General features: G+C 33.4%; 2 protein-coding genes across 2 annotated transcripts; both read right to left on the bottom strand.

Moving 5' to 3' along the window:
- Positions 1-2,731: 2,731 nt before the first annotated feature.
- LOC123530880 (N,N'-diacetylchitobiase-like) lies at positions 2,732-3,433 on the bottom strand. Its single transcript, XM_045311657.2, has one exon. The coding sequence runs from the start codon at positions 3,431-3,433 to the stop codon at positions 2,732-2,734; it is 702 nt and encodes a 233-aa protein (XP_045167592.2).
- A 55-nt stretch (positions 3,434-3,488) lies between these two features.
- Positions 3,489-4,662, bottom strand: LOC128546741 (beta-hexosaminidase-like). The gene is made up of 2 exons (XM_053518025.1): positions 4,575-4,662; positions 3,489-4,132 (listed from the first exon to the last, which is right to left on the bottom strand). Exons 1-2 carry the CDS (start codon positions 4,660-4,662, stop codon positions 3,489-3,491), a joined length of 732 nt encoding a protein of 243 aa, XP_053374000.1.
- Positions 4,663-23,013: the final 18,351 nt, after the last annotated feature.

Raw genomic sequence — 23,013 nt, 5'->3', positions numbered from 1 at the left:
TCAAGTTGTCTTATTCCTTGACACACCTCGAGCCTCAGGTAATTCAGGTCTAGCAAAATCATCTCGAGTCGAAAACGAAATCCGAATTTAGGTATATTAATTTTATTGTATTGTGATTAAATACATCTTATTGGATTAAGTAATATAAACTGAAACATTCTACAGAGTAATACTCAATACATCAATCAAATACAATAAAACATCTTCCCGAAGTAAATCTTCACTACATGTAATCTATAGTTTGTTCATTATGGACGTCTGGTCAGTATATCTTGACGAAGTCTGAAATACACGTAGAAAATATGCTATTTCATATACATACTGATTGGGGCAAGTTAAGCTCTTAACGTAGCCCGGCCTTTTGCACATACAATATATTTAGAATAATCTGATCTATTTATTTTTAGTTCGTGTCTTTTTAGTTTTAATTCTGGTCTTCTATTTATCTACCATAATCAATATTATTATTTCACACTCACCTCGTTTTTTAAAACTGGACACTTTACGCTAGAAGGCACCATTATAGAACTGATTTACGTAATTAGCAGTAATAAATTCAATTCAATTCAAATATTTTATTAAAGTCTCATTCACATTACATGTACAGTACACTTTACAAATATCGAATATCACAAGAACCTGTATGTGACCAATTATAAATGACTTATCTGAGACTATACATATGGCAATTCGTACACTAAAACAATACTATACCATAAAAAGACCCTTACCATCACTAAGACAATACTATACCATAAAATCACATCAGTGAATCTAAAAATGTTTCTACGTTGTTTTTTTTAAATACCAATCTTGTCTGAAAATACTAATTACTGTACACAATTTTGCTAAAAAGGTAAGAAGCCTTATTCATATACAAGATGCGTTCAAATGTACTATTCTAGAAGTAACTTTTTACAATTTTCACATAAATCATTGACTGAGAATTCAGAATATATATACAAAAAGTAGATTTATGACCTAGATTATAAAAAGTTCCTACGTTCGGATAAAATTTTATAGCAGGTTTTGGCAGCAATATATGCATTCTTATCATGTATAATGTTGCAAATAGTTTTTCATCATCTGACAAATTTTCATAGTCAACATTTGGCATATTATTTATAGCAGAAATCAGTTCAGTTCTATATTCATTGTACAAAGGGCAGTTATATAATACATGTTTCTCATCTTCCAAAACATCTTGACAATTAAAACAGCATCTTCTCCTCAATTCTAAGTTTTCATATCTACCGGTCTCCACTCGTAATGGTGCTACACCACACCTAAATTTTGTAAAAGCTGATCGATAATGAAAAGGCATATTTGATTTTAAATATTTCTCTGAACAAAAATCTGACTTGAGAATTCTATAGGTTCAAAGCTTATTACCATCATTTCCTTTTATAGCGGTATTTCTATCTAACAATGCTTTCCATTTCAATTTTTCAACATTAGACAGTTTTCTTCAATGAGGTTGATTACGGGTTTATAGTTTCCAACAACATGATTCAACAAATGAACACAGTTAATATTCTGAAGACAGTTTTTCATTCTAAAATAACTATAATTCCTAATATTTTCATTTTTTGATTATGAAAATATAACTTTGTTCCTTCTTGAATTTGACATATTCATAACTCTAAAGTACTGTCTGAATACTGAACCCCAAAGTCAAACATTTAGTGGTTTCCAATCTATCTCCCCAATCAAATCTGCATTTGGAGTATATTTCCCTAATGTGTATCACATGGTCATGTCCGGAAATTAATATAAAACGTTTGTAATTTCTTAGATGATATTGTATGTCCGTAGAAGAAATTTATCATGGAAGTATGCACAAAATGTTCATACAGACAACATATGGGAAGATAGAACAGCTGTGTCACGTGAATTTTAGACATCTCCTTGTTTACCTATTTTAGCGGCATAAATTTTCCCATCGTTTATTGTTTCATTGATCTACATTTTCTGTTCAAAACACTGATTTTCGTTGATTTCCCTTGACCCATTCATATCATGCACCATTTAAAATAAAACTGACGAGGTAGTGATAAAATCATTTAAAAAATGTTCAGTTTTGAATATATCTTTAATATAACTTTCCATGAGATACTTTTGTTGTAAATTTCAGCCGTATTGGACACCAAAATGTAAAACTGTCATTTTTTTTCTATACTCATTGATGGACTGCTATGAAACTTTAAAGAAATAGCGGCAAAGCAACAGGTTAATGTACAAATGTAAATTTGAGAATTGTTTCATGGGCAGAAAAAAAGATCTGGCAATAAAACTGCAATTGATTTAACAACCTCCACCCTTATTAGACTACTAACAGAGGCTAATTATACATGTTTCTCATTTTTACTGAAATGTAATGATAGTACATATCTAATAATATTTCACATTTAGATTGTCAAATATAATTACCATGGCACGGAGTTATCATTGACCGCGGAGCTATAAATAAACGGATTTTTTCACCAAATATATCCTTAGAAAGACATGTTTACACAACAACATTAGAATATATTTCTTGAAAATATTGCATCTTGATATTACTCGACTACAGATAATGTGATTAACAAAAACTTTGCAATGTAAACGCAGTGTGTACACTCTGTATTCTAATGTTCATCCTGAAATACCAAAAACGTTCAGCAAGGTCACTTGCTAAAGAAAATGTTCTTGATAACCTCCATAACAATTATATAATGTACTCGCCATTGTTTCATAGTATCAAATAGTGAATACATATATTTACAAATAACTGAATTGGCATTATCGCAAAGATACACGTGTAACTCCTGTGCGAAATATTAGATTCAGCATCGTTTGTGATATGTAACGATACTGTTCTACTTTTTCTGTTCAAAAATGGCGAGACAGCATATGCATGAATATCTGATACTCCCTTTGGTATTTGAGTTTCTGTGCCGACACTTCTCCATGATCTACTGTCATTCCCAAGCGATATCATGACTTCATGCCTAGAATAAAAGGTATTTATTTTAAGAACCCTCTTCTCCTCAGAAAAAGACAAACCTGGTGGCGGAATCCTATATGTGATCCCAGCATCTTCCAAACGACACAATTCCTTCCTTCCTACAATATTTACAAATCTCTTAAAATCCCTCATTTTCGCATTTTTTCTTTCTTTAGGTATTTTCGAGTTCTCCCACCCTGCCTCATGCCATGCCCGTTCAGCAAAAGCAAGAAGTCGTGGAAAAGTCATTTCAAAAAGTTGACTTTCATTTCGTATAGTTTCTGACCATATACAGGCCTCCATGCCAACAAAATTATTTGGAGCTTTAGGTTTTGGACATGGTCCTTCGCACAGGTCATTTAAGTCTATTTTCCGCCCCAGTGAGTCAAACTCTGCATTAGCATATATATCCATGGGCATGAATCCAAAAACTTTGTACGTGTCCATGTACCTGGTAGCCCAGTATAGACCTCTTTCTTCAGGATCCGGTTCATATGGATGGTCAAAATATAAATGGGTGGCCATCGAAAGTATGACCAATCCGAGCCTCCCAAATGTTGTTCCATGCATTCACAAGGACTTCTGTTTGTTTGAATTCATTTGCGTCATAAGGACCTTGGGTAGCATTATAAATTCCGTCCTCCCACAACGAGAACTTTAAACCATGCCTGCGCGCAATATCGGCTACTTTAACGATAAACAGTTTTTTGATAGCACTGTGATCAAGACTAGAGTCTTGCAACAAAGATTTACGTGTTTTGGAATTTTCCCACACGCCATCTGGCACCTCGTCACCGCCCAAATGAACAAGCTTTAATTTTTCTATGCCTTTATATATTGACTGTAAGTCAGTTAGAATCGTTTCGACGAAACTGTAGGTCGCATTTAGACAAGGATTTATAGAACTTCCCAACCAACCTTGCTGAGCCTGGACACCAGAAACATAGTCTGAAAGAATATAAGACTGTCTAGTTCCATCGCTTTTAAATTGACGTAAATCTTGTTCTCTATACTGCATTGCTTTAATGGCGGAGAAAGCATGTCCTGGAACATCTATTTCCGGTATCACTTCAACGTGCCTTTCCTTTGCGTATTGTAATATCTCCCTAAACTCACTAACAGTGTAGAAACCAGAACCTTGTCTGTCTGAATGTGGACCAGATCCAAGACTCGGAATTAAATATTTATCATTTTCAAAATAGTAGCATCGCCGTCAGCCATATTTTTGTTAGTTCTGGGATCGATGATATTTCGATTCTCCAACCGTCATTATCCGTTAGGTGCATATGTAATTTATTTAATTTATACAGTGACATTATGTAGATTAATTTCTTAATTGTTTCTTAATTGTGAAAGTTTCTAACTACATCTATCATTAATCCGCGATACGAGAACCGTGGATGGTCTTTTATCACCATATCCGGTAATGTGTGTGATAATTCCAACATGCTGATAAGCGTTTGGATGCCGTAAAATGCCCCTTTACTACTGCTTGAAATTATAACGATTGATTTTGTTTTTGACTCTACTTTTATTTCATATTGTTCCTTGATGTGGCTTTCATCCGTTTCAAATTTAATGCATTTACCATTTTCATCTAGAAGTGGCACTTCCTTCAGTCCAAGATGCATTGCTAGTATGTTTGAAACTGGCACATGCTCTCTATCTGTAGTCATTTGCTTTACAATGACCCAAGTTTTATCGAAAACTATGGTTTTGCTAGGAAAAGTTTTCACAAAGAATGGTTTCGGTATAACCTGAATACCACTTTTTACCACCTGAAATGCCTTATTCATCATATACCTGCCTCCTGGCGTGTACGGATTGTACCTATCACGTTTGTGCTTCTTCTATTGAACTGAGTTCTCAAATGAAGTAACAAAGGATAGGCTCTCGTCCTTTGTACTTTCAATTATTCTTGGAGATGATAATCCATACGTACTTAAAGCAACAAACCAGTTTGGGAACTGATCTGTTTTAGCCGACATCTTCCATCCTTCAAGGATGAGATCGAGGCTACTGCCGACAGAAATCCCTGGGAACTCGTCTTTAATTGGTGCCAAGAAAAACAATCCTCCATTAATCTGACCCACATTAAATCCTGCCGTTTTGTTTGTGCTAGATGGAGTTAATGTATAAAAAAATATCCTCCATTCTCCAAATGATATGTTCTCATGTCCAACATTTGATAGAGTGACTCGAACGGACCGTGCAGTTGTCTCGTTGTCACCAGCTTTGACCTTCACCTTGAGATTTGCTGCTATATAATCCACAACAAATTGCTCAGGATCCAACCCTTTTCTACTCTGCAATACATTCATAGCGGTCTTTCCGATATAACACACAAGAATGGATCCTAAGATTAATAATGCACCTGAAGATTTTGTTGAAAACAATATAATGTTTTTATGAACGTTCAATTTCATTGCTTATCTATACTTATAAATACCCATTAGTGGTATACAGAAGGTTAACGTTCACAATGAAAGTTTAAAGAATCCTATATTCATCAGCCACTTTTTACACATTGTAAATGACTTATCGGTTTAAAATGATATATTGCTATTGATTTAGTATCTTCCACTCTTTGATATAAGTGGGACAAGAGTTGTTATATTTGATCGATATATTTCTTACAGATTATAAAAAGAATCAAATACAGAAAAGAAATGCAGTAATTATTTATTTTAAAGAAAATATGCACCATATCCATTAAGTACAACTCCATGAAAACTGAAAATATGAATGATACAGACATCTGAATATTTAAAGAAAGGATACTAAATGTCATTATTTCTTCCCCATATAGTCAATAGCAAACACAGCAAACACGGTAAAAATAGCAAATTTATGTCTAATACTATTAAATACTAGTAAAGGATTTACATTCGAGGTTCATATTTTCACATTTGAATTAAGATTTGAAATATACCTTCGTCATAATTAGTGAATTTCGATATAAGGAAGGTATTATTATGTCTTCATGACCAGTATGGCCGACATTGCGTCAGAACTGGAATTTCAAAGAATATCATTCGACATTAATTTTCCAATATTCATAATGAGTTCACCTCTGTTTATTTCTAGAGCACTCTACATGTTGATATTATTGATATTTTTGAAACATAATTAAGATTTTCTTGATAAGTCTCAGCAATAACACACACAAAGTAACACATTTTATGTTCTAATTGACTTACATTGTAAGACAACGTAAGATTACTTCACAACAGTTGTTGACAGTCAATGCTTCATTTTATACGAAAACAACTTCCAGACATACATTTTACTTTTGGCATAACCGGGCCATTTTGCAGTTTTTATTTAAAAAGTCTACCCACTATTCTAGTGGTGAATTGACACTTCATTAAAGGGACTGTCCACCAAATCCTACGACAACAATCTGGCCCACTTATGACCATTTATGATATCATAAATTATTGATACATTTTTAAGAAGAGAAGGCTTTGACACTTAGTAACTGTCAGTATATATATTGTGGAAACATTTCGAGATTACTTACCTTAACAACTTTCTCCATTCAAAAAGCGTTTAAGTTAAAGGAACTGGACTCCATATTTAACTTTTTCTGAAATTAATGTTTTGTCATATTATGAACTTTTTAACATAAGTTTTTGTTTCTAAACTATGTTAAAAATGCTAGATAAAGAAAACGTACTTAGTATGTCTGAGTCAGAAATCGAACACGGGTTATATCGGTAAAAGATCTTGTTTACATCTTGAAATTACATAAAGAAAGAATTCAAACTTTACGAAAGATTATATAAAGCTTCAGATTAATCTTGGTAAGAAGAGGAAGAAGAAGAAGAAGAAGACGAATGAGAAGTAAAAGAAAAAGGAGAAAAATGAGCAGTAGAAGAAAAAAGAGAAGAAGAAAAAGGAGAAGTAGAAGAAAAAGGAGAAGACGAATGAGAAGAAGAACAAAAAGGAGAAGAAGAAAAATGAGAAGTAGGAGTAAATGGAGAAGAAAAATGAAAACTAGGAGAAAATGGAGAAGAGGAAGGATCAGAAGTAGAAATAAAATGAGAAGAAGTAGAAAGAAAAAGAAGAAAGAGAAGTATAAGGAAAAGGAGAAGAAGAAGAATGAGAAGTAGAAGACAAAGGTGAAGAAGAAGAATGAGAAGTGGGAGGTAAAGGAAAAGAAGAATGAGATTAGAACAAAAAGAAGAGAGAAAAGATATATACATATCTGGCAATCACATACATCACTTCTAATTAATCAGAAATTTTAAAGAAAGGGTCAGAATATTAAGAATATTGATGACACATTTTTATCCAATCCGCCGACGTTTCGTTGACACTTAGGTTTTCCAGTAGCATTAGCAGTCACAGAAACGACCAAAAACATTCATTTGGCTGTACCAACTATGCTTGATCTGTTTACTATAGTTCATCGGTTGCTTTTCTGTATAAACTCTAATCGTACTTTTAACTGAATGACACCAGTCGTTTCATTACGTTACACTGCTGCAGAATTGAAAACCGAAATGTCAAAAATTACACGAGTGAGCTCACGTTAATTCACTTATTACCATGTTACAATCAATACAATCAATAGAACTCGCAATATATCCCTTACGGCCTTATGCGATACCCTCGTCATATCTTAATGTGTTTAAACGTACCAGAACTCCAGTAATTAAGTTTATGTTTCGCGTTATCGTTGTGAAGACAACGATTTTGCAGAACACCCGAAAGATTACCACATCAATTAACGAATTGACATTCGTTCAGTGAGACTGACATTCTAATGACACTAATGACGATACACTACTATTGTTACAGTTCTTCAATAGGGACTCGACAAAAGGAAAACAACGAAATTTTAATATAGCTGACATATATATTTTTTTGAATCTTAGCTTTCGTATCATAACTGTAGCATATATTCAAATATTTTAAAAAATTTATTGACATACCCAATTGCTTGTGTTTTAGATTCTTAGTTGTGTAAAATTGCTCCAGGGTGATGCAAGTTCGAAGCAAGCCAGTGATAGCCAAAGAAGAGCTCGTTTTAATTTATTTATCTTTTCGCAGGTGCATATAAAGAATTAATTTACAAAGCAAATATTTAGGTCTCATTTAAGGGGAAATGCCACAGTTGCCTATATGTATATAGGGCAAAATTTTCCTACAGGCAGAATTCCTTTAAACTTTGTGTACTGACTAGGAAACAAGTTTAAAACAGAAATATGTATCAAAAACCATAGGTACCCAGATTTGATCTTGAATTATCTGCCCTAGAAAGTAGATTTTTTCAGTATTTTCCTACTTTCAAGGGCCGATAAGTCATGACTAAGGCTGGGTTCCTATGGTTTGTTTTATTTCAAATTTCTATTTTTGATTTGATTTTCTGTTAGTAAAAAAAGTTTAAAGAAAAAATTCCTTCTGTAAGAAAATTTTTACCCTATGTCAATGTAGAGACTATGTAACTATGAACAAATGTCCGTAACTATGAACATGACAAAATGATACCGCAAAGTCCTAGTCTTTCCCATAGATCGAATTTCTTTAAACCTTGTATACTGACTGCAAATGAAGTCTGAAACAGAAATAAAATTTAAAATACACAGTTTTCTTGCCTTGATCTTGAATTATCTGCCCTCGAAAATTGAATGTTTTAGTATTTTCTGATTTTTAAGGGCAGATAACTCGGGATCAAGCCTAGATACCTATGATTTTTAATACATATGTCCGTTTTAAACTTGATTCTCAGTCAGGATACAAAGTTTAAAGAAATTCTGCCCATAGGAAAATTTTTGCCTATATACATATGAAAGTTTCATATCATGGGTGATATTTCTTTTATGAGCGCCCTCTACCGATTGTTTACGTTCACAGCAGTGTTACCGGTTACTTTCAGTTTCTGTTTAGCAAAGGTTTTCGGCAAAAACATGTTCAAACCAGTGGTAAGTATCATAATTGAAAGTTTTACAACAGTTTTTAACAAAACTGATGCACTGATGTGACATTTTGTTTGCCATTTCGGCTTATTGATCAGCATGTTCGTCTGCAAAACAAAAAGTCCCGTGACCACATCCTGTCAATTTCTTTTCAACTATGGAACGCCGAACAGGCTTTCCATAGTTTGAAAACAATGAATGATTCTCACAATAGTACGATATAATGGTGTGACCTATTTTTTACCCAGTTTCAACATGGCTGCTTGTAGTTGACATTTTTTGCCTAATAAAATTACATTTCCTTATGATTCTTTGCATGATTAGAAGGGAGAGAGATCAAATGATTGCATATTGATGAAATATACAGGTAACCTGTATTTTCTTTATTGCACTTAACGGTAAACATTAACTAGATCGATACAATGGGGTTCCTGGCTACAATTTCTCACGCAAACAGTCTGAATGTGAATAATAAATATCACAGTAGAAATATTAAATTTATAATGCATACCTCCATCTTGAAAATATTCTTATGTCTAAAGCTGTCGGGGCGTTGACCATCCGTCTTTGAACATGAACATCAAGGCGAGCGGCTAATTATGACGTCAGTATTTCATAACGTCACTCTATTTGCTTATACATGACGTCATTTTCGCAAACATTTTAGGATTTATAGATCGGCCACCGTTATGGGTAATATGAGTCGGCCGTCGTTGTGATATCAGCCGTCGTTGTGGAAACTATAAATTGGCCTTCATTGTGTAGTACACTCGGCCATCGTTGTGGAAATCAGCCACCGTTGTGAGACTGGCCATCGATATGAGACCTTTTAACTGTTTTAACTGTCCCATTTCCCCTTAAATATCAATATAAGGACTATGCAATGAACTACTAAAGTGAAATTTTGTTCTTGTATATCTAACCATATTTACTTATCTATTAATATTTATTTAGAGTGTATACACGCCAAAACGTGAAATAATCTCGTTTTATTTTCTGAATTTATTAAGGCAATACCTTTTTTCACTATGTTCAAAGCAATTTAGAGCGTAAAGGCAGTGTGTTTTTCGTGCATGTAAATTACTTATTCTTTGACAGCTGGTAGAATTCCTAGATAATTCACTTTTGCAATAATTCAATTTGCACTTAAGCAAAGACAATGTGATTAAAATGAAGTCCGAAAACATATTTTCTATCATTTTATGATAGCTACACTCTGTCCATATTTAAAAGTCATCACGCCAATGCATCAACAAGTACTTCCAATTGTCAATCCACTATGTTCAGGTTATTGGATTATGAATAAATATTACATTGTAGTGCTTGCAAAATAACGGTCAATTGAAAGACAGGACCCAAATGAATTATGTTATGTAGCGATGCAGTTACGTGGGAATATAAAGAGCAAGAGGAAATGCTGATTTGGTCCGATCGTCTCTGCCAAGATGTGTTGTTACTAAGTCGAACGTTTTGGCTATATATATCTAATATTTGTATGTAGATATTTATATGTCACCGTCTGTGTAGTTTAAAATGATGGCTGAAAACAAATATTTTCAGTGCTGCTTGTTATAACTTTGGGAATAAGGGCCCTGTATAGCAAATGGAAATGGGCATTTCATGTGCATCCGTATGAACTTTTAAACACACGTGCTTTTCATTATGCAGTGATTTTTGCGAAAATATATTCGCACCAATTAATTTTCCCATAGACACACTGTCCAAAGCTTTCGCAGCGACGGTGTGGGATTTCTCGCAGAAACAGTGGATAAATATGGCCGGGTGAATGTAATCTGTTAGTTTCCTGATGAGTTTTACATGATTTTTCACGTTTAAGGTATTAGAGCAATAATAATAGTAATGTTTACAAAATGGTCTTTGATTGGTATATTCTGAAAGGTAACCGTGTTTTGCACTATTTTGCAATTTTTAAACAACTTTCACCATGCCGTTTTTTTATAAATTTTGTATAACTTATGGTATCTCCTCAAGCACAAGTAGTAACAAATTTCAAAGTGATAGCCACTATCCAAAACGTTTGCAGAGAACTCATTTTACCATTATTTTTAATAAAAGAAACATCAAACTATTGGTATACAATTATAAACACAAAATAAAAATGTCAATATCATTTTTTTCTATGGTGCCTCAAGTAAACGGATTTAATGAGACAGAATTCATACTTCAACATTGAAAAAATAAGGTCGAATGCTGTGTTTCTTTTTTGAATTTTGCTTACTCCATTTAAAAATAACCTTAGGGCAGACGTAAAACCTACCTAAATTTCTTCCACAATATATAATCTAAGAGTGAAAGCAAAATAGAGAACTTTCACCGCGTGTAACTCAATATTTTTAAAGATGTGTAACTCTACTCCTTCTGTTTAAGTAGTAAATTCACTTTGAACACCAAGAAATCGCTTATTCCATTTTTGTACAAGAAATCAATAATAAGTCTTGAAATAAGTAAAAACTTACTAGAAAAAAAAGGAAAATAAGGAAAGTAGGGCTTGAACCTAAGCCCCCTAAGAATTGCAGTAAAAGTAGGTTTATGGTAGGAATTGAATACTCTTCAAAAAGGAGGTTGCCTATTAGTGATCTAATACCTTAACTGGAAACAACAAGTGAGACAGGAGCCACCATGTGTACTCTTCCAGTCACAAACATTTGTGCAGTGCAATTCCCTGCCAATAATGTAAACACTTCTGTACAGTTTGATGAGGGACTGTCGTTTTCTTTGATTACAATAGTAGTATTTTATACAAAACGACCCCTAATTACGTTTGTAAATATATCGTAAGTATGACACTATCAATCCACAACTGTTTCCTTGTAATCGCCGAATTGCCAATGCAAGAATATGAAATAATCAACCGAATACGATTCCAACGCAGGGGCGGTGGATACAGTTGCAACGCATGACGGTGTTTGTTTGTTTGTTTGTTTTGGGTTTAACGCCGTTTTTTTAACAGTATTTCAGTCATATAATGGCGGGCAGTTAACCTAACCAGTGTTCCTGGATTCTGTACCAGTACAAACCTGTTCTCCGAAAGTAACTGCCAATTTCTCCAAATGAATCAGAGGTGGAGGACGAATGATTTGAGACACATTGTCTTTTTATCAACTCGTCACGGAGAACATACGCCCCACCCGAGGATCGAACTCACGATCCCGCGATCCATAGACGCATTCCACAAGTGACCGTTTTGGACTGTTACCTTACCTAAACTGCACATTTACCGGGATTTGGACTTGGGTTTGACCATTGCAGGCACTTTGACACAAGTCAGCAGTAAACGATTTTAGTTATAAGTTTCTTCATTCGTATTTTTCCTTTCCTTACTGTGATATATAAAAAGAAAACATATCACCATTTTTAATCGTAATAATGCCTGTTAAAATGTTGCTGCATATTGTATGTATATTAAAAACGCATGAAAGAGACTTTAACATTATTACCCCAAAATATAAACAAAAGTTGTTGCGCTCTGGGCTATGCTCGGATGGTTTCGGGATGGTTGTGGTTTCGGCAGAGAAGTTTGAGTTAGAGGATTACGGCTGATCTCGAACTTCTGGCTATGTTGGTTACGTAAAACGGTCTATTCATGCAAGGCTTGCAACTTTCACGGTTTTTCGTGTTAAACATTGGTTCGATACAATTCTGCTTTGTGCCGATTCACTAAGGTCTATTTACTCAGTTAGACTACCTTATTTCAGAAGATTTACTTAATTTCTTAATAATAAGAAACACTAAGATCAATTAAAATTTAAATTCAAATATTTTTTTTATTCCTAACAAAATTAATGAGACAATTGCATATTAAAATATGACTCTAAAATAAATACAATTGTTATCAGCAAAACATCTTAGTTCAACAAAACTTTAAATTTTTAGAATCTTTAAATGAAACAAAAGCTTGCATAACTTCAGTCTTTAATATTTAAAAGTAATCTTATTTACTGTTTAAAAGTTATTACTTAACCAAAATAATTCAAGTTTGAAAAATCTAAAGTCAAATAGAAAACTGGAGTTACAAAAAAATAGGTTAAGGCTCTTGAAGTTCAAAGTTGGAGAATTGAATGATGCTACAAAAAGCTTTATACTGACCAAGCTACACTAAACAACATGTGAGACAGACCACGATATGGTGCCCCACACAAACTTTGAGTGATGTCAATTTGCAATTAACATCAAACAATGTGTACATGGACAGCCAAAACTATGGTTTTAAAAATTCATCAAAAACAGATTGTTTTAAACTACTAAATAAATTAAAGTTCTGAAACTGGACATTAATCAAAGTATAATTCCCAATAAAAGCACTTTTACATGAAAAACTTGTTCTTTTGCTTTATTAAGAACTTTTTTAGAATTTGTTTTGGCAGTGGAATAAATTCCTGGAATTCTACAGGTTTCAAGGTAACTAACCCAGAATCAATGGGCAATTTTGGACTGCACCCAACAGGGATGCGCACTCGTAATCAACTTAATGCAATAACTTACAAAATACAACCAAATGATGACGTCTGACTTTTTAAATAATGCATAGTAGTAAAAACTGATTGTTACCTATAAATAATGTGAATCATCAAAGTAATATGCACAATTTTAAAGTAAAATGGTACTGACATATGTGCTTAAAAAATAGATACTAAACAAAACACTGAATTATCAAATATCAATAGGTAATATCGAATGTTTAATTTTTGTCTGACTAGATTCGATTTTTTTATCATATACCTTACCATATTAACTAATGTACAATACAAGGAATCTATTTATTGTGTGTGTATACACATATACAGACATCAAATTCATGCAGGCATTATTAGAAATACATACGGGTTGGGCTGTTCCGCTACTCAAACATACTAATCATAACATTTTACTGCTCACAGGCAATTATTATACGACGTTTAACGATGGTAAGCCAAAGTGTTCCTACGTTATTTAGCGGAAACGGTTCTCCGTCTCGAGGTCACTGTGACTTTAATGTTTGACCTACGGAACAATGGGAGTCATTTACTAACCTTTGAAATTTAAGAACTTTAGTCAAAGCATTCTTAATTAGTCATTGAGCGGAAACTGTTTTCACTCTTAGGGTCAAAGTGGACTTGTACAAAATGGTCTCAACAATTTCGAGAGTTATTGATCTGAAATAAATGATATACAGACCGACATACCGACCGACAGACGATAAACACGCACCCTCTTCTTCGAAGATATTTCTTTAGACCAGAACCCCTACCCTCTCCCCAAATTAAAAATAGAACTGTAATGTTTAAATGCAGTTCATAAATAAGACAAGAATTGTTATGCTCACACAAATGAGATTGTAAATAAAAAGAAATACAGTACATTTAAATCAACAGAGCTAACAAGGGAACGTGTAGTTAATTTCTTCTGAAATACTATACATACCGTGCCGACGACCTTTCTTTCTTCAATGCCAATATTATTTTGCTTTATATTTAAATTTATTTTTCAATTTAACATATAATTTGTCATGTTCCATTGTTTGTTATTTTATGTGCAACATGAATACAGTAATAACAAAACCATTTTCTGCAAGTATTATTTGTAATTCAATATTTAAGGTTAAACTAATATGCTACAATATAACAATAATAATTACAATATACGCCTCCGTTTTGGAAGAGGGATTATCTGACAAATGTCAAAACTGCAAGAATAATTGAGGGATAAGAGGGCAGATATATATTATTATCGCATAGTGCGGCAATTTTCCTTTGATCTTTACGGTATGTTAAACATGGTAACACACATTATTATTACAAATATGTGCTGATATTTTACAAAACTGTTACGATATATATCAACACGGAAATCTCTATGGAGTTTCATTAGAAAAAACACTTTTTTCTTACTGTTTTTTCAAATGTTATTTTTTCTTTGTTTCTTTTAGAAACAAAACAACAAGTTTTACAATATGTTTGACCAATGAAATGCAAAGATTTAAAACCGATGCAGAAATCTGTTGGATACTTTTATCTGGGGAACACATTTTCTAAAACAGAAGTTTCAGTCAGCGAGGCACAGAAAGGGAATCAAAAGTGTAAAGATAATAATTAAAAAAAATAAATGAAAATAATATATAAATTTAAATGATAAAACTATGCGATAAAACAGTTATAATATGTAATGCTTGTGTGTTACGAGGATATATCAGAGCTAGGGGTACATCGAGGGTATTTTTCTCTGCACATATCGTCGAGGCCGGTAGGCCGAGACAGATATGTGCAGAGAAAAATACCCTCGATGTACCCCTAGCTCTGATATATCCAGGTAACACACTCTCACACATACTATAACTATTACTTAATTCTAGTTTTTAGTAAAAAGGATTGCAAAGCCTGGAAATGTCCCCTTCTATGTTATTTCTTTCACAACGTTTTCTCAGTACTGAGATGGGGACACAATCTGACTGAAGTACATCTCCTATTACGCTACGCATAGGATCTGAGAACGACCTATTCATAGCCTCGTTCTGACGACCCTTTCGCTAGCCAATCAGAGCCTAACTTACAACATCTTGCAAATCTACCTGTAGCCTTGACTTTTGATATTTACAATTCTTATGTCGTAATGTATCAGATAGCCGGCTAGCTCAGTCGGTAGGCCACTTGCTTTGTAAGCGAGGGGTCCCGGGTTCGAGCCCTAGAATGACTGCAATTTTTCTTACTCTTTGACATTCGAACAAGTCGTCTGATTGGATAAAATAAAAATAGCAATACTGGAAATACAAAATATACAGAATACGAATGTGAATGGGTCGTTCTCAGATCTTCGTTTAGAAGATCAAGTACTTAGTCAGATTGATGGGGACACACCTTTTATGCCCTTTTATTCACCACAACTGTGACCCCGATATTAAGACTGCGTGGTTCAATGTCATTGTTGAGTACAGTGGATTTATTACATTACTTCATTTCTGGTCTTATTTACAAAATATGTACTGTTAAAGTAAAGATATTGTTTTAGATTGAGCTCGGCGTTTAGAGATGACTTTTGATTGCTTAACGATTAATTAACAAAAGTATGCAGCTGTTTTCAACGAAAACCTTTAATGAACTAGTCAAACAGAAATCTCTGTCAACGATCATGACTGTTCACAACGAAAGGACCAGACACACGGATCTTGTTCAGAAATGTCTTAAATTGTTGACCAGTAGTTTTAAGCTCTAGGATTTCTGACACTAAACAGCCAAGTGCCACAAGACTCTATTGCAATATTTTGCTGAGATCAAATAATAGGTCTATGCTTTATGGCGCCCTATAATAATTAGAGTGTAGAATATGTCATGGAATCAAATGTTATACACTACAGCTACATTTTGCTGTGTAATGGTTTTGACTTTTCTTTATGCTAATATGAAGTTTAGTAACTCTTACTTAATTTTGTAATATCGCATGAATTAATATCCTTTTCTTCTGAAAATTTAATTACAATTGTTTCACAGCAAATATACAGTTTGTTAGAGTTACACATTAATAATTATTCTTAGAGCAATTTTATTTCTCTTTAAAATGTAAAAGAATTCTGATTATGATATGAGTAAAATGTTTCTTACTTATGAATATGTTAATATGCTAATTTCATATCAGTTTAACTGTAACTGAAAGTTTACATAAATACTAATGAAATCAAAGCAACTAGGTCAGCAACTCTGACCCTACGTCTAGTATATTTGTTTGTCACAAATCCGGGTTTCTGGCAGTCAATTTCTGTCATAACTCTAGTGGATATAATAACTTCTACATCTAAAAGGGTACAGACAGCCCCATTCTGTCATAACCCTTATAATAGCATATGGTACAATATGGGTTACGGACGGCCCTCTTCTGTCACAACCCGCAAGTTCTTAGCAAAGCCTCATCTATGAACTGTACATAGTATTCATGATTTTACTTGTCAAATTTTATTTTATGATGGTATTCTCGTATAATAACTTAGCTGTTCGCTATTGTTAAGGGTTTTGTAAATAAGTTTGAAAACCGTTATACAGCTTGGTTTTTACTTGGTCTAACTTTAGAGTAAACTTGATATACCCAGTGTACGAACCTAGGGTAGTAACCACCCTACTGAAATATCTGCTCTTTGGAGCTATAGCATGGCTGGAAAGCTGCATGCTTGGTGAAACTTGAGTGAACTTGAGGGTTGCTAGTTAATTGCATCCTACAGGATCAGCTTAAGTTGGCACTATTTTAAGTCTTAGCAGATGGAACGGTTACAGCTGTTTCAGTTTTAGTTGTTAGATTCTTGCACCAGACATGCCCCCGATTTTCTTTCGTTGTGTACTTTATACTGACAACGTTCTTCAAGAAAATAACATCCAGATTACAGTCATTTGGTGTATTTGGTGTATCGTGCGGACCTTGGGAGATTTTCAGTTTTAAATAGAATAAAAACAGCTATTTCAGTATGTTTATGCATTCACTGCTTCAACCTTTAGCCTGGCAAGTGATTCTGCCTTTGCGACCGACCAGTGCAATCATAGTCTGCGTTGTTCGTTATTCAGTCCGTAAACACCCCTTCGAATAATAAATGGCATTGCCCAAATTGAATGATGGACAAGTCCATTTTAGAAATTTAGCAAGTTAAACGTTAATTGCACTTATGTATTCATTTAAAGAGGTCCACAAAGAGAAAAAGAAGGTTGTTTTGTGCCTTGCTGTTGCATAATTTATGAAGCTTGTCTGGTTGAATTTACAATATATTATATCATTTCTTCTAAACTGATATATATTTTGTCGGGTTGTTATTCAAAATATATTAATGATGTTCATTTATCATACAGTGTCAGCAAATGCGACTCATATTCCGACTTTTCAAATGTCATCCATATATTCCATTGTGTTTTCCATTATCGACGTCGAATATTGCTCTTCTCTGTTTACTCGGTTGTATGATTGATGTGTTTTCGTCATGCGAACTTTTTTCTAAGATTGATTCTCAGGTTATATCTGCTACATATTTCAGTCAATGTATGTTTATGCTAAATTCTAGATCCATCTGTTACCTTAACCTACTCTTGGCGAAGGGCCGTCGCTAATGTTGGAAACACTTGTGGCCCAACCATTTTGCTTCTGATTTCATGTATACTCTACTTAACATGCTTTTCAAATTGTCTTTAATTTATGTTAAAATAATGCATGTGTTTATTTGTATTATAAGTTTGCAATAAAATATGTTTAAACTATTTCAGTCAGTACATTTGAGTCATAAAAGGAATTTATAGTGTCTCTGTTTGATTTTTTTTTCATATGAATACTTACGTGTTTGTTTCCAGCATATGCAAAATCTATTCGCGGCAACATTTTCAATGATTGATAAATACGCTTACACTTGCGATTTAAGAATTACATGTAAAGTAGCTAGCTGTATTAGGTTAGTATGCGAATGTTTGGCAAAATTCCTGTTACTTCGTGACTTGTCGGAAATGAAGTCGTGAAGTTTCATGTGGTGAAATGCAATACAAAATTCTCTGTAGCGTAATGTTGTGTATTTTTTTCTTAATATATTTTCAGTTGAACAATATACTTAAAGGAGAAGAGCGGAGGTATAAATTTCTTAGTAAAATCTATGTATTCGAAAATCATTTTTACAAAAACGAGGGAAAATATATCCGTAACGATTGATTTTTGTGTTTACTTGTAAAACAGTTATAAAGAGTGTTGTTGAATCATTTTCAATCTCGACCAGCACGCAAAGTACATTTAATTTAAATTAAAAAACAGCCTATCTGTCCAATACATTTTTACCATGTCCGTAGAATTGGGTACTTAAAATATTCTAAAAGAGTTCTCCCCCTTTAAAAAGGAATGTCATTTGTAAAGAAATAAAAGTAAACAATTGTCAAAAACGATGTTTAATCTAGTTATGGAAAGTTTATGCACTGGTACATTGTTGCAAAAGCATCAAAACGGAGACATGCAACAGCTTTTTAATAATGGGGTGGCCCCTTCATGCAGTCCCTTTTCGGAATTCAATACATTACTGAGTAAATTGACAATGGTTTTGTAGAATAATATAAATGCTTTATATGCTGTGTAATTTTCATGTAAAACAATTCTTTCTTTCTATGGTATGGTGATGTTCGAAAGCTTTTCTTCGAAACATGGACCCAACTCTTAAACGTTGAACTCCACACATTTAAGCTTTCTTTAGTATTATAATATCAAAACCACAAATTTAGAGCCATCGAAATTAAATCGCATAAGTTTCATTTTCACTGGGCGCCATGCTTCCAAAGAAACACTTTAGTTGATGAATTAAAAACCTATACATTTTGTTATGTATTTATATGTAATTACGATGGTTGCACGCTTTTGCGGACACAACATTTATTGCCCAGTCAGCACGTTTTCCATCGCATGATCAGGGCTTGGTCAGTCTTCGTGAAAACACGATATAATTGCCATGAATACAGACCTGGTCGGTCATGAAATATTGTATAAAGAATTCTTTTTTGCGCATGTGCGGACTCTCACTAGAGGCACAGTCAAATTTCGCCGTTTGAGTTAGGAGCGTGTGTTTCCTACTCCAGCAATCATAATGTGTTTGGTTTATGGCATCATGTTTTGTTTATAGTAGATTAACATCAGTCATAAAATGCACAATGAACTGTGTTTTGACTGAATCACAAAGCACAAAAGCTAATTTAAAACAGATTATGAACTGGTTTTATTCAGAAACACAGAAAAATTTATCAGTCTGTGTTCCATCGTTTTGAAAATTATCAGATTTCACGATATCAGAAATTTCTTGAAACTTCGGCTTTCCTGTTAAATCCTTAATCTTACACGTAGGTCAAATGATCCTACAACAAATTGCTGAGTAACTAATATGTTATATCCTTTGCTCTAAGAGGACTTGATTTAAACACGAGTTTAGCATAATATCATTTTCTCCCATACAGAGTTATTTTTCTTCTATTTCTGCTGTTTATGGCTATCTTCACAAACCTAAGCTAAGTAACACGTGACGTCTGTTGACCAATGAAATGCAAGAACTTGTATAGGCGAAATAAAGGCTGATCACTACCATATCAAATGTAAGCCTCCGCAGGTCTGGTCACAAGTAGTCCAAATAAAAATAGTCTTATTGTTCTCCTTTCCAAGTGCCTATTCTCAATAGCAACGTGTTAACTTTTGCATTACCGCGTTTCAGTTTGTATGTGTAGCATTCGATCGAAATCGGCATGTTCCTATCTCATGCTACGTAGAAATAGAGGCGTAAGAATTTTATGTCTCTCGAAAAGAGACATTGAAAGAAGCGAAAATGAGTAAATTCAGTGTGTTGTACTCAACGAATTGTAGTTTTCTTATATAAAGTTAACATCCCTTTTTCTTTTTCTTTTGCTATAGTAGCGATATAGTTCTTCATGAGAATATACGTCTCTGAACATCTAATATGCTAGAAAATGTCGAAAACCGTTATAAAGTAAGTGGATTTTATATCAAATAAAGAACAGCCGAATTTAGTGGAGTTTAGCCTATTAGTAAACAGATGTACCTTCATCAGTGTATGTGCAGTATAATATCTAATGAAAACTGTTGTATTTTATTGGCGGCAAACAAACCTTATTACTTGACTTCCGCATGCTTCATCTTCCGAATTGTTGTGGAAATTGTGTTTCATAATAAGATATCTGATATATATTTACATTATTTACACTGAGCTGCCATGTTAATATAGATAAGCAGTATAATTCTGTATTGAATTTTATCTGAGAAAACTGAGAATTCTTAGTAAACAAAGGGTGTTTTCTTAGGTGCAAATTATTTTGGATTAACATTCATAAACAGAATTCGAATTAGATTACGCCGATACAAAACATTCATAGTTCAAAGTTATAGAAAGAAGATGTTAAACTAGTTGTATAGAGATCTAGAGCAATACGATGAAACTCAATGTCACGTTTTTGAAAAGATCTTAGAAGAATGTTTCCTGTGTTCAATTTTTAAATACTTGGTATCAAAGCATTGTTTTATCAGTATTTCAGGAGGGTTGAACTGAAGGTGATTCTTACATATTAAAAACAAACAGTCATGGATTTACCACATTTTACCAGCTACGATATGAAAGAGTCCAATTCAAGTGTAATATCGAATATCACTACTTCTGTATTTTGTGCAATCATTTAACGTCCTCTTAAACAGACATAACGCATTCTTTTAATTTCATAACTGGCTTTCTTTTGATGTAATATATCAACAGATTTTAGCTCTCAATTTTCTCATAAATTAGTTATATATTATCACATATTTCTTTAAACCTATTGTAATGTCTGGCGTTGTAGCAATTTGATCAATGAATAAAAGAATAGATATATATTGTATATATATTTGCCTAAATATCTAATTATAATTCAAATGTGGAGCTTGCTCTAGTGCACAATTATGGGTGAAACATTTATTAAATATAGAGCACCATTACCAGTTTATCACAGAATGTTATATTTTATTATAATAACTGTCAATTTGTCTGGGTTATTGCTTATAAGTAATAATTTTTTCTACTTCTATCCGTAAAGTGTCTATAATAGTTATGTCTCTCCACCGCACCAGAATAAATCATGATTATGGTCTTTGACATATTTCCAGTATGCATAAAGTACTAAATTGTTTTGCCTTACCTCCCACAAGATCCTAGCATTTTCTTTGGATAAAAGATGGTCACGTGGTGACCCCCTATATTTCTGTGGAGGGTCAGTAGATTTTCATGTTGTTCTAGGCTAAAAATAAGTGGTTGATAAAACAAATAAATTTAATTTATAGGGTTTCTCAATGACCCTTCACGGATATATGTGGGGTAAGTATAAAAAATGGCGTACGAGGCGTTAGCGAACCCAATAACTAATAATATTTAAGAAATAATATATCTCATTTAGTGATTTGTCGCTGAATAAGTCATTGAACATCTGGAGTTCAAATGCGAAGGAATAATATCACGAGGACGCAGTGATATAATAATACGCATCTGAACGACAAACAATGATTTTATTCAAGTGCAAATCACTAAATGAGATATATTATTTCGATTCTAACACGTTACCAATGACTTTAAAGTACATCCTTGACGGCATTCATTAAATATTTGCCCATTTTCAATCGGTTTCTTTTCCAGCGCGCCGCTATGCCGTTTGACGCTATGACGTAATAATTATGACGTCAGAACAGTGAATTGTTGAATAATAATTCGCTGTTTTCAGCCTTCTTTGTTTAATAGGAATATGAATCGGATCGTGTTAGATTAGACGTTATGTTTTACAAAAAACAGCACCCGCAACAGAACTGTGGCTTAATCTATTTCTGAAACAACATAAATAACGAGCCGACTAACTGTTATGTTACATGCAAACATTATCATACGTAATATGCTTGCGAATCTATTAAGTTTCTATTTATACTTTGTCAGGTCGTGTACAAATGATTTAGTACCGTTTGGGTATTTTCATGTGCAACTTGATTACATTAGTGTCGCAAAATACTTATTTTAATGTTACATTTGTAAAACAGTATAATTTGGTAATTTTAACAGGCGTGCGCTTAAAGCAACGGTAGAGAAAAAGCGCGAATTTTGGATAATTTAATGCCTTTTTTCTGCAAATCTAACGCAAAGCAATTATACAAATGAATGCGACGGTTGTTTCATAAGGCATTCATGTACACTGGACTGACATTTCCAGTGATTATAATCATGCTGAAAAATAAACCATTCGATACCAACATGATGAAACTCTTCTTGTTAATGACAACTAACACTTTTCCCTGCAGTGATTATATGTTTAAGAATTGATATATCATAAAGAGTGATTTGTCTTTGAATACAGTCATTGTTTTGATATCATGAGTGTAACAAAATGATAAAGTAAACACCTTAGTAGTTGTTCATGTTCCTAATACTCCTTTCTTGACTTATTCTTATCTTTTGAATAATGAAGACCAACCTGAATGTATCCCATGTCAAGCACAACTTCAAACATCTTTTAATTGATTTCACTCAGGTTCAAACTTTGAATGATTTGTTTGAAACAGATTCTATCAACAATTTTTAATATTTTTTAAAACAAGATTCTA

This window comes from Mercenaria mercenaria, chromosome 11, assembly GCF_021730395.1.
Source record: "Mercenaria mercenaria strain notata chromosome 11, MADL_Memer_1, whole genome shotgun sequence".
In the NCBI taxonomy this organism is placed as follows: domain Eukaryota; kingdom Metazoa; phylum Mollusca; class Bivalvia; order Venerida; family Veneridae; genus Mercenaria; species Mercenaria mercenaria.
The sequence above is the reverse complement of the archived record's forward strand: the minus strand, read 5'-3'. Positions and strand labels throughout refer to the sequence as shown.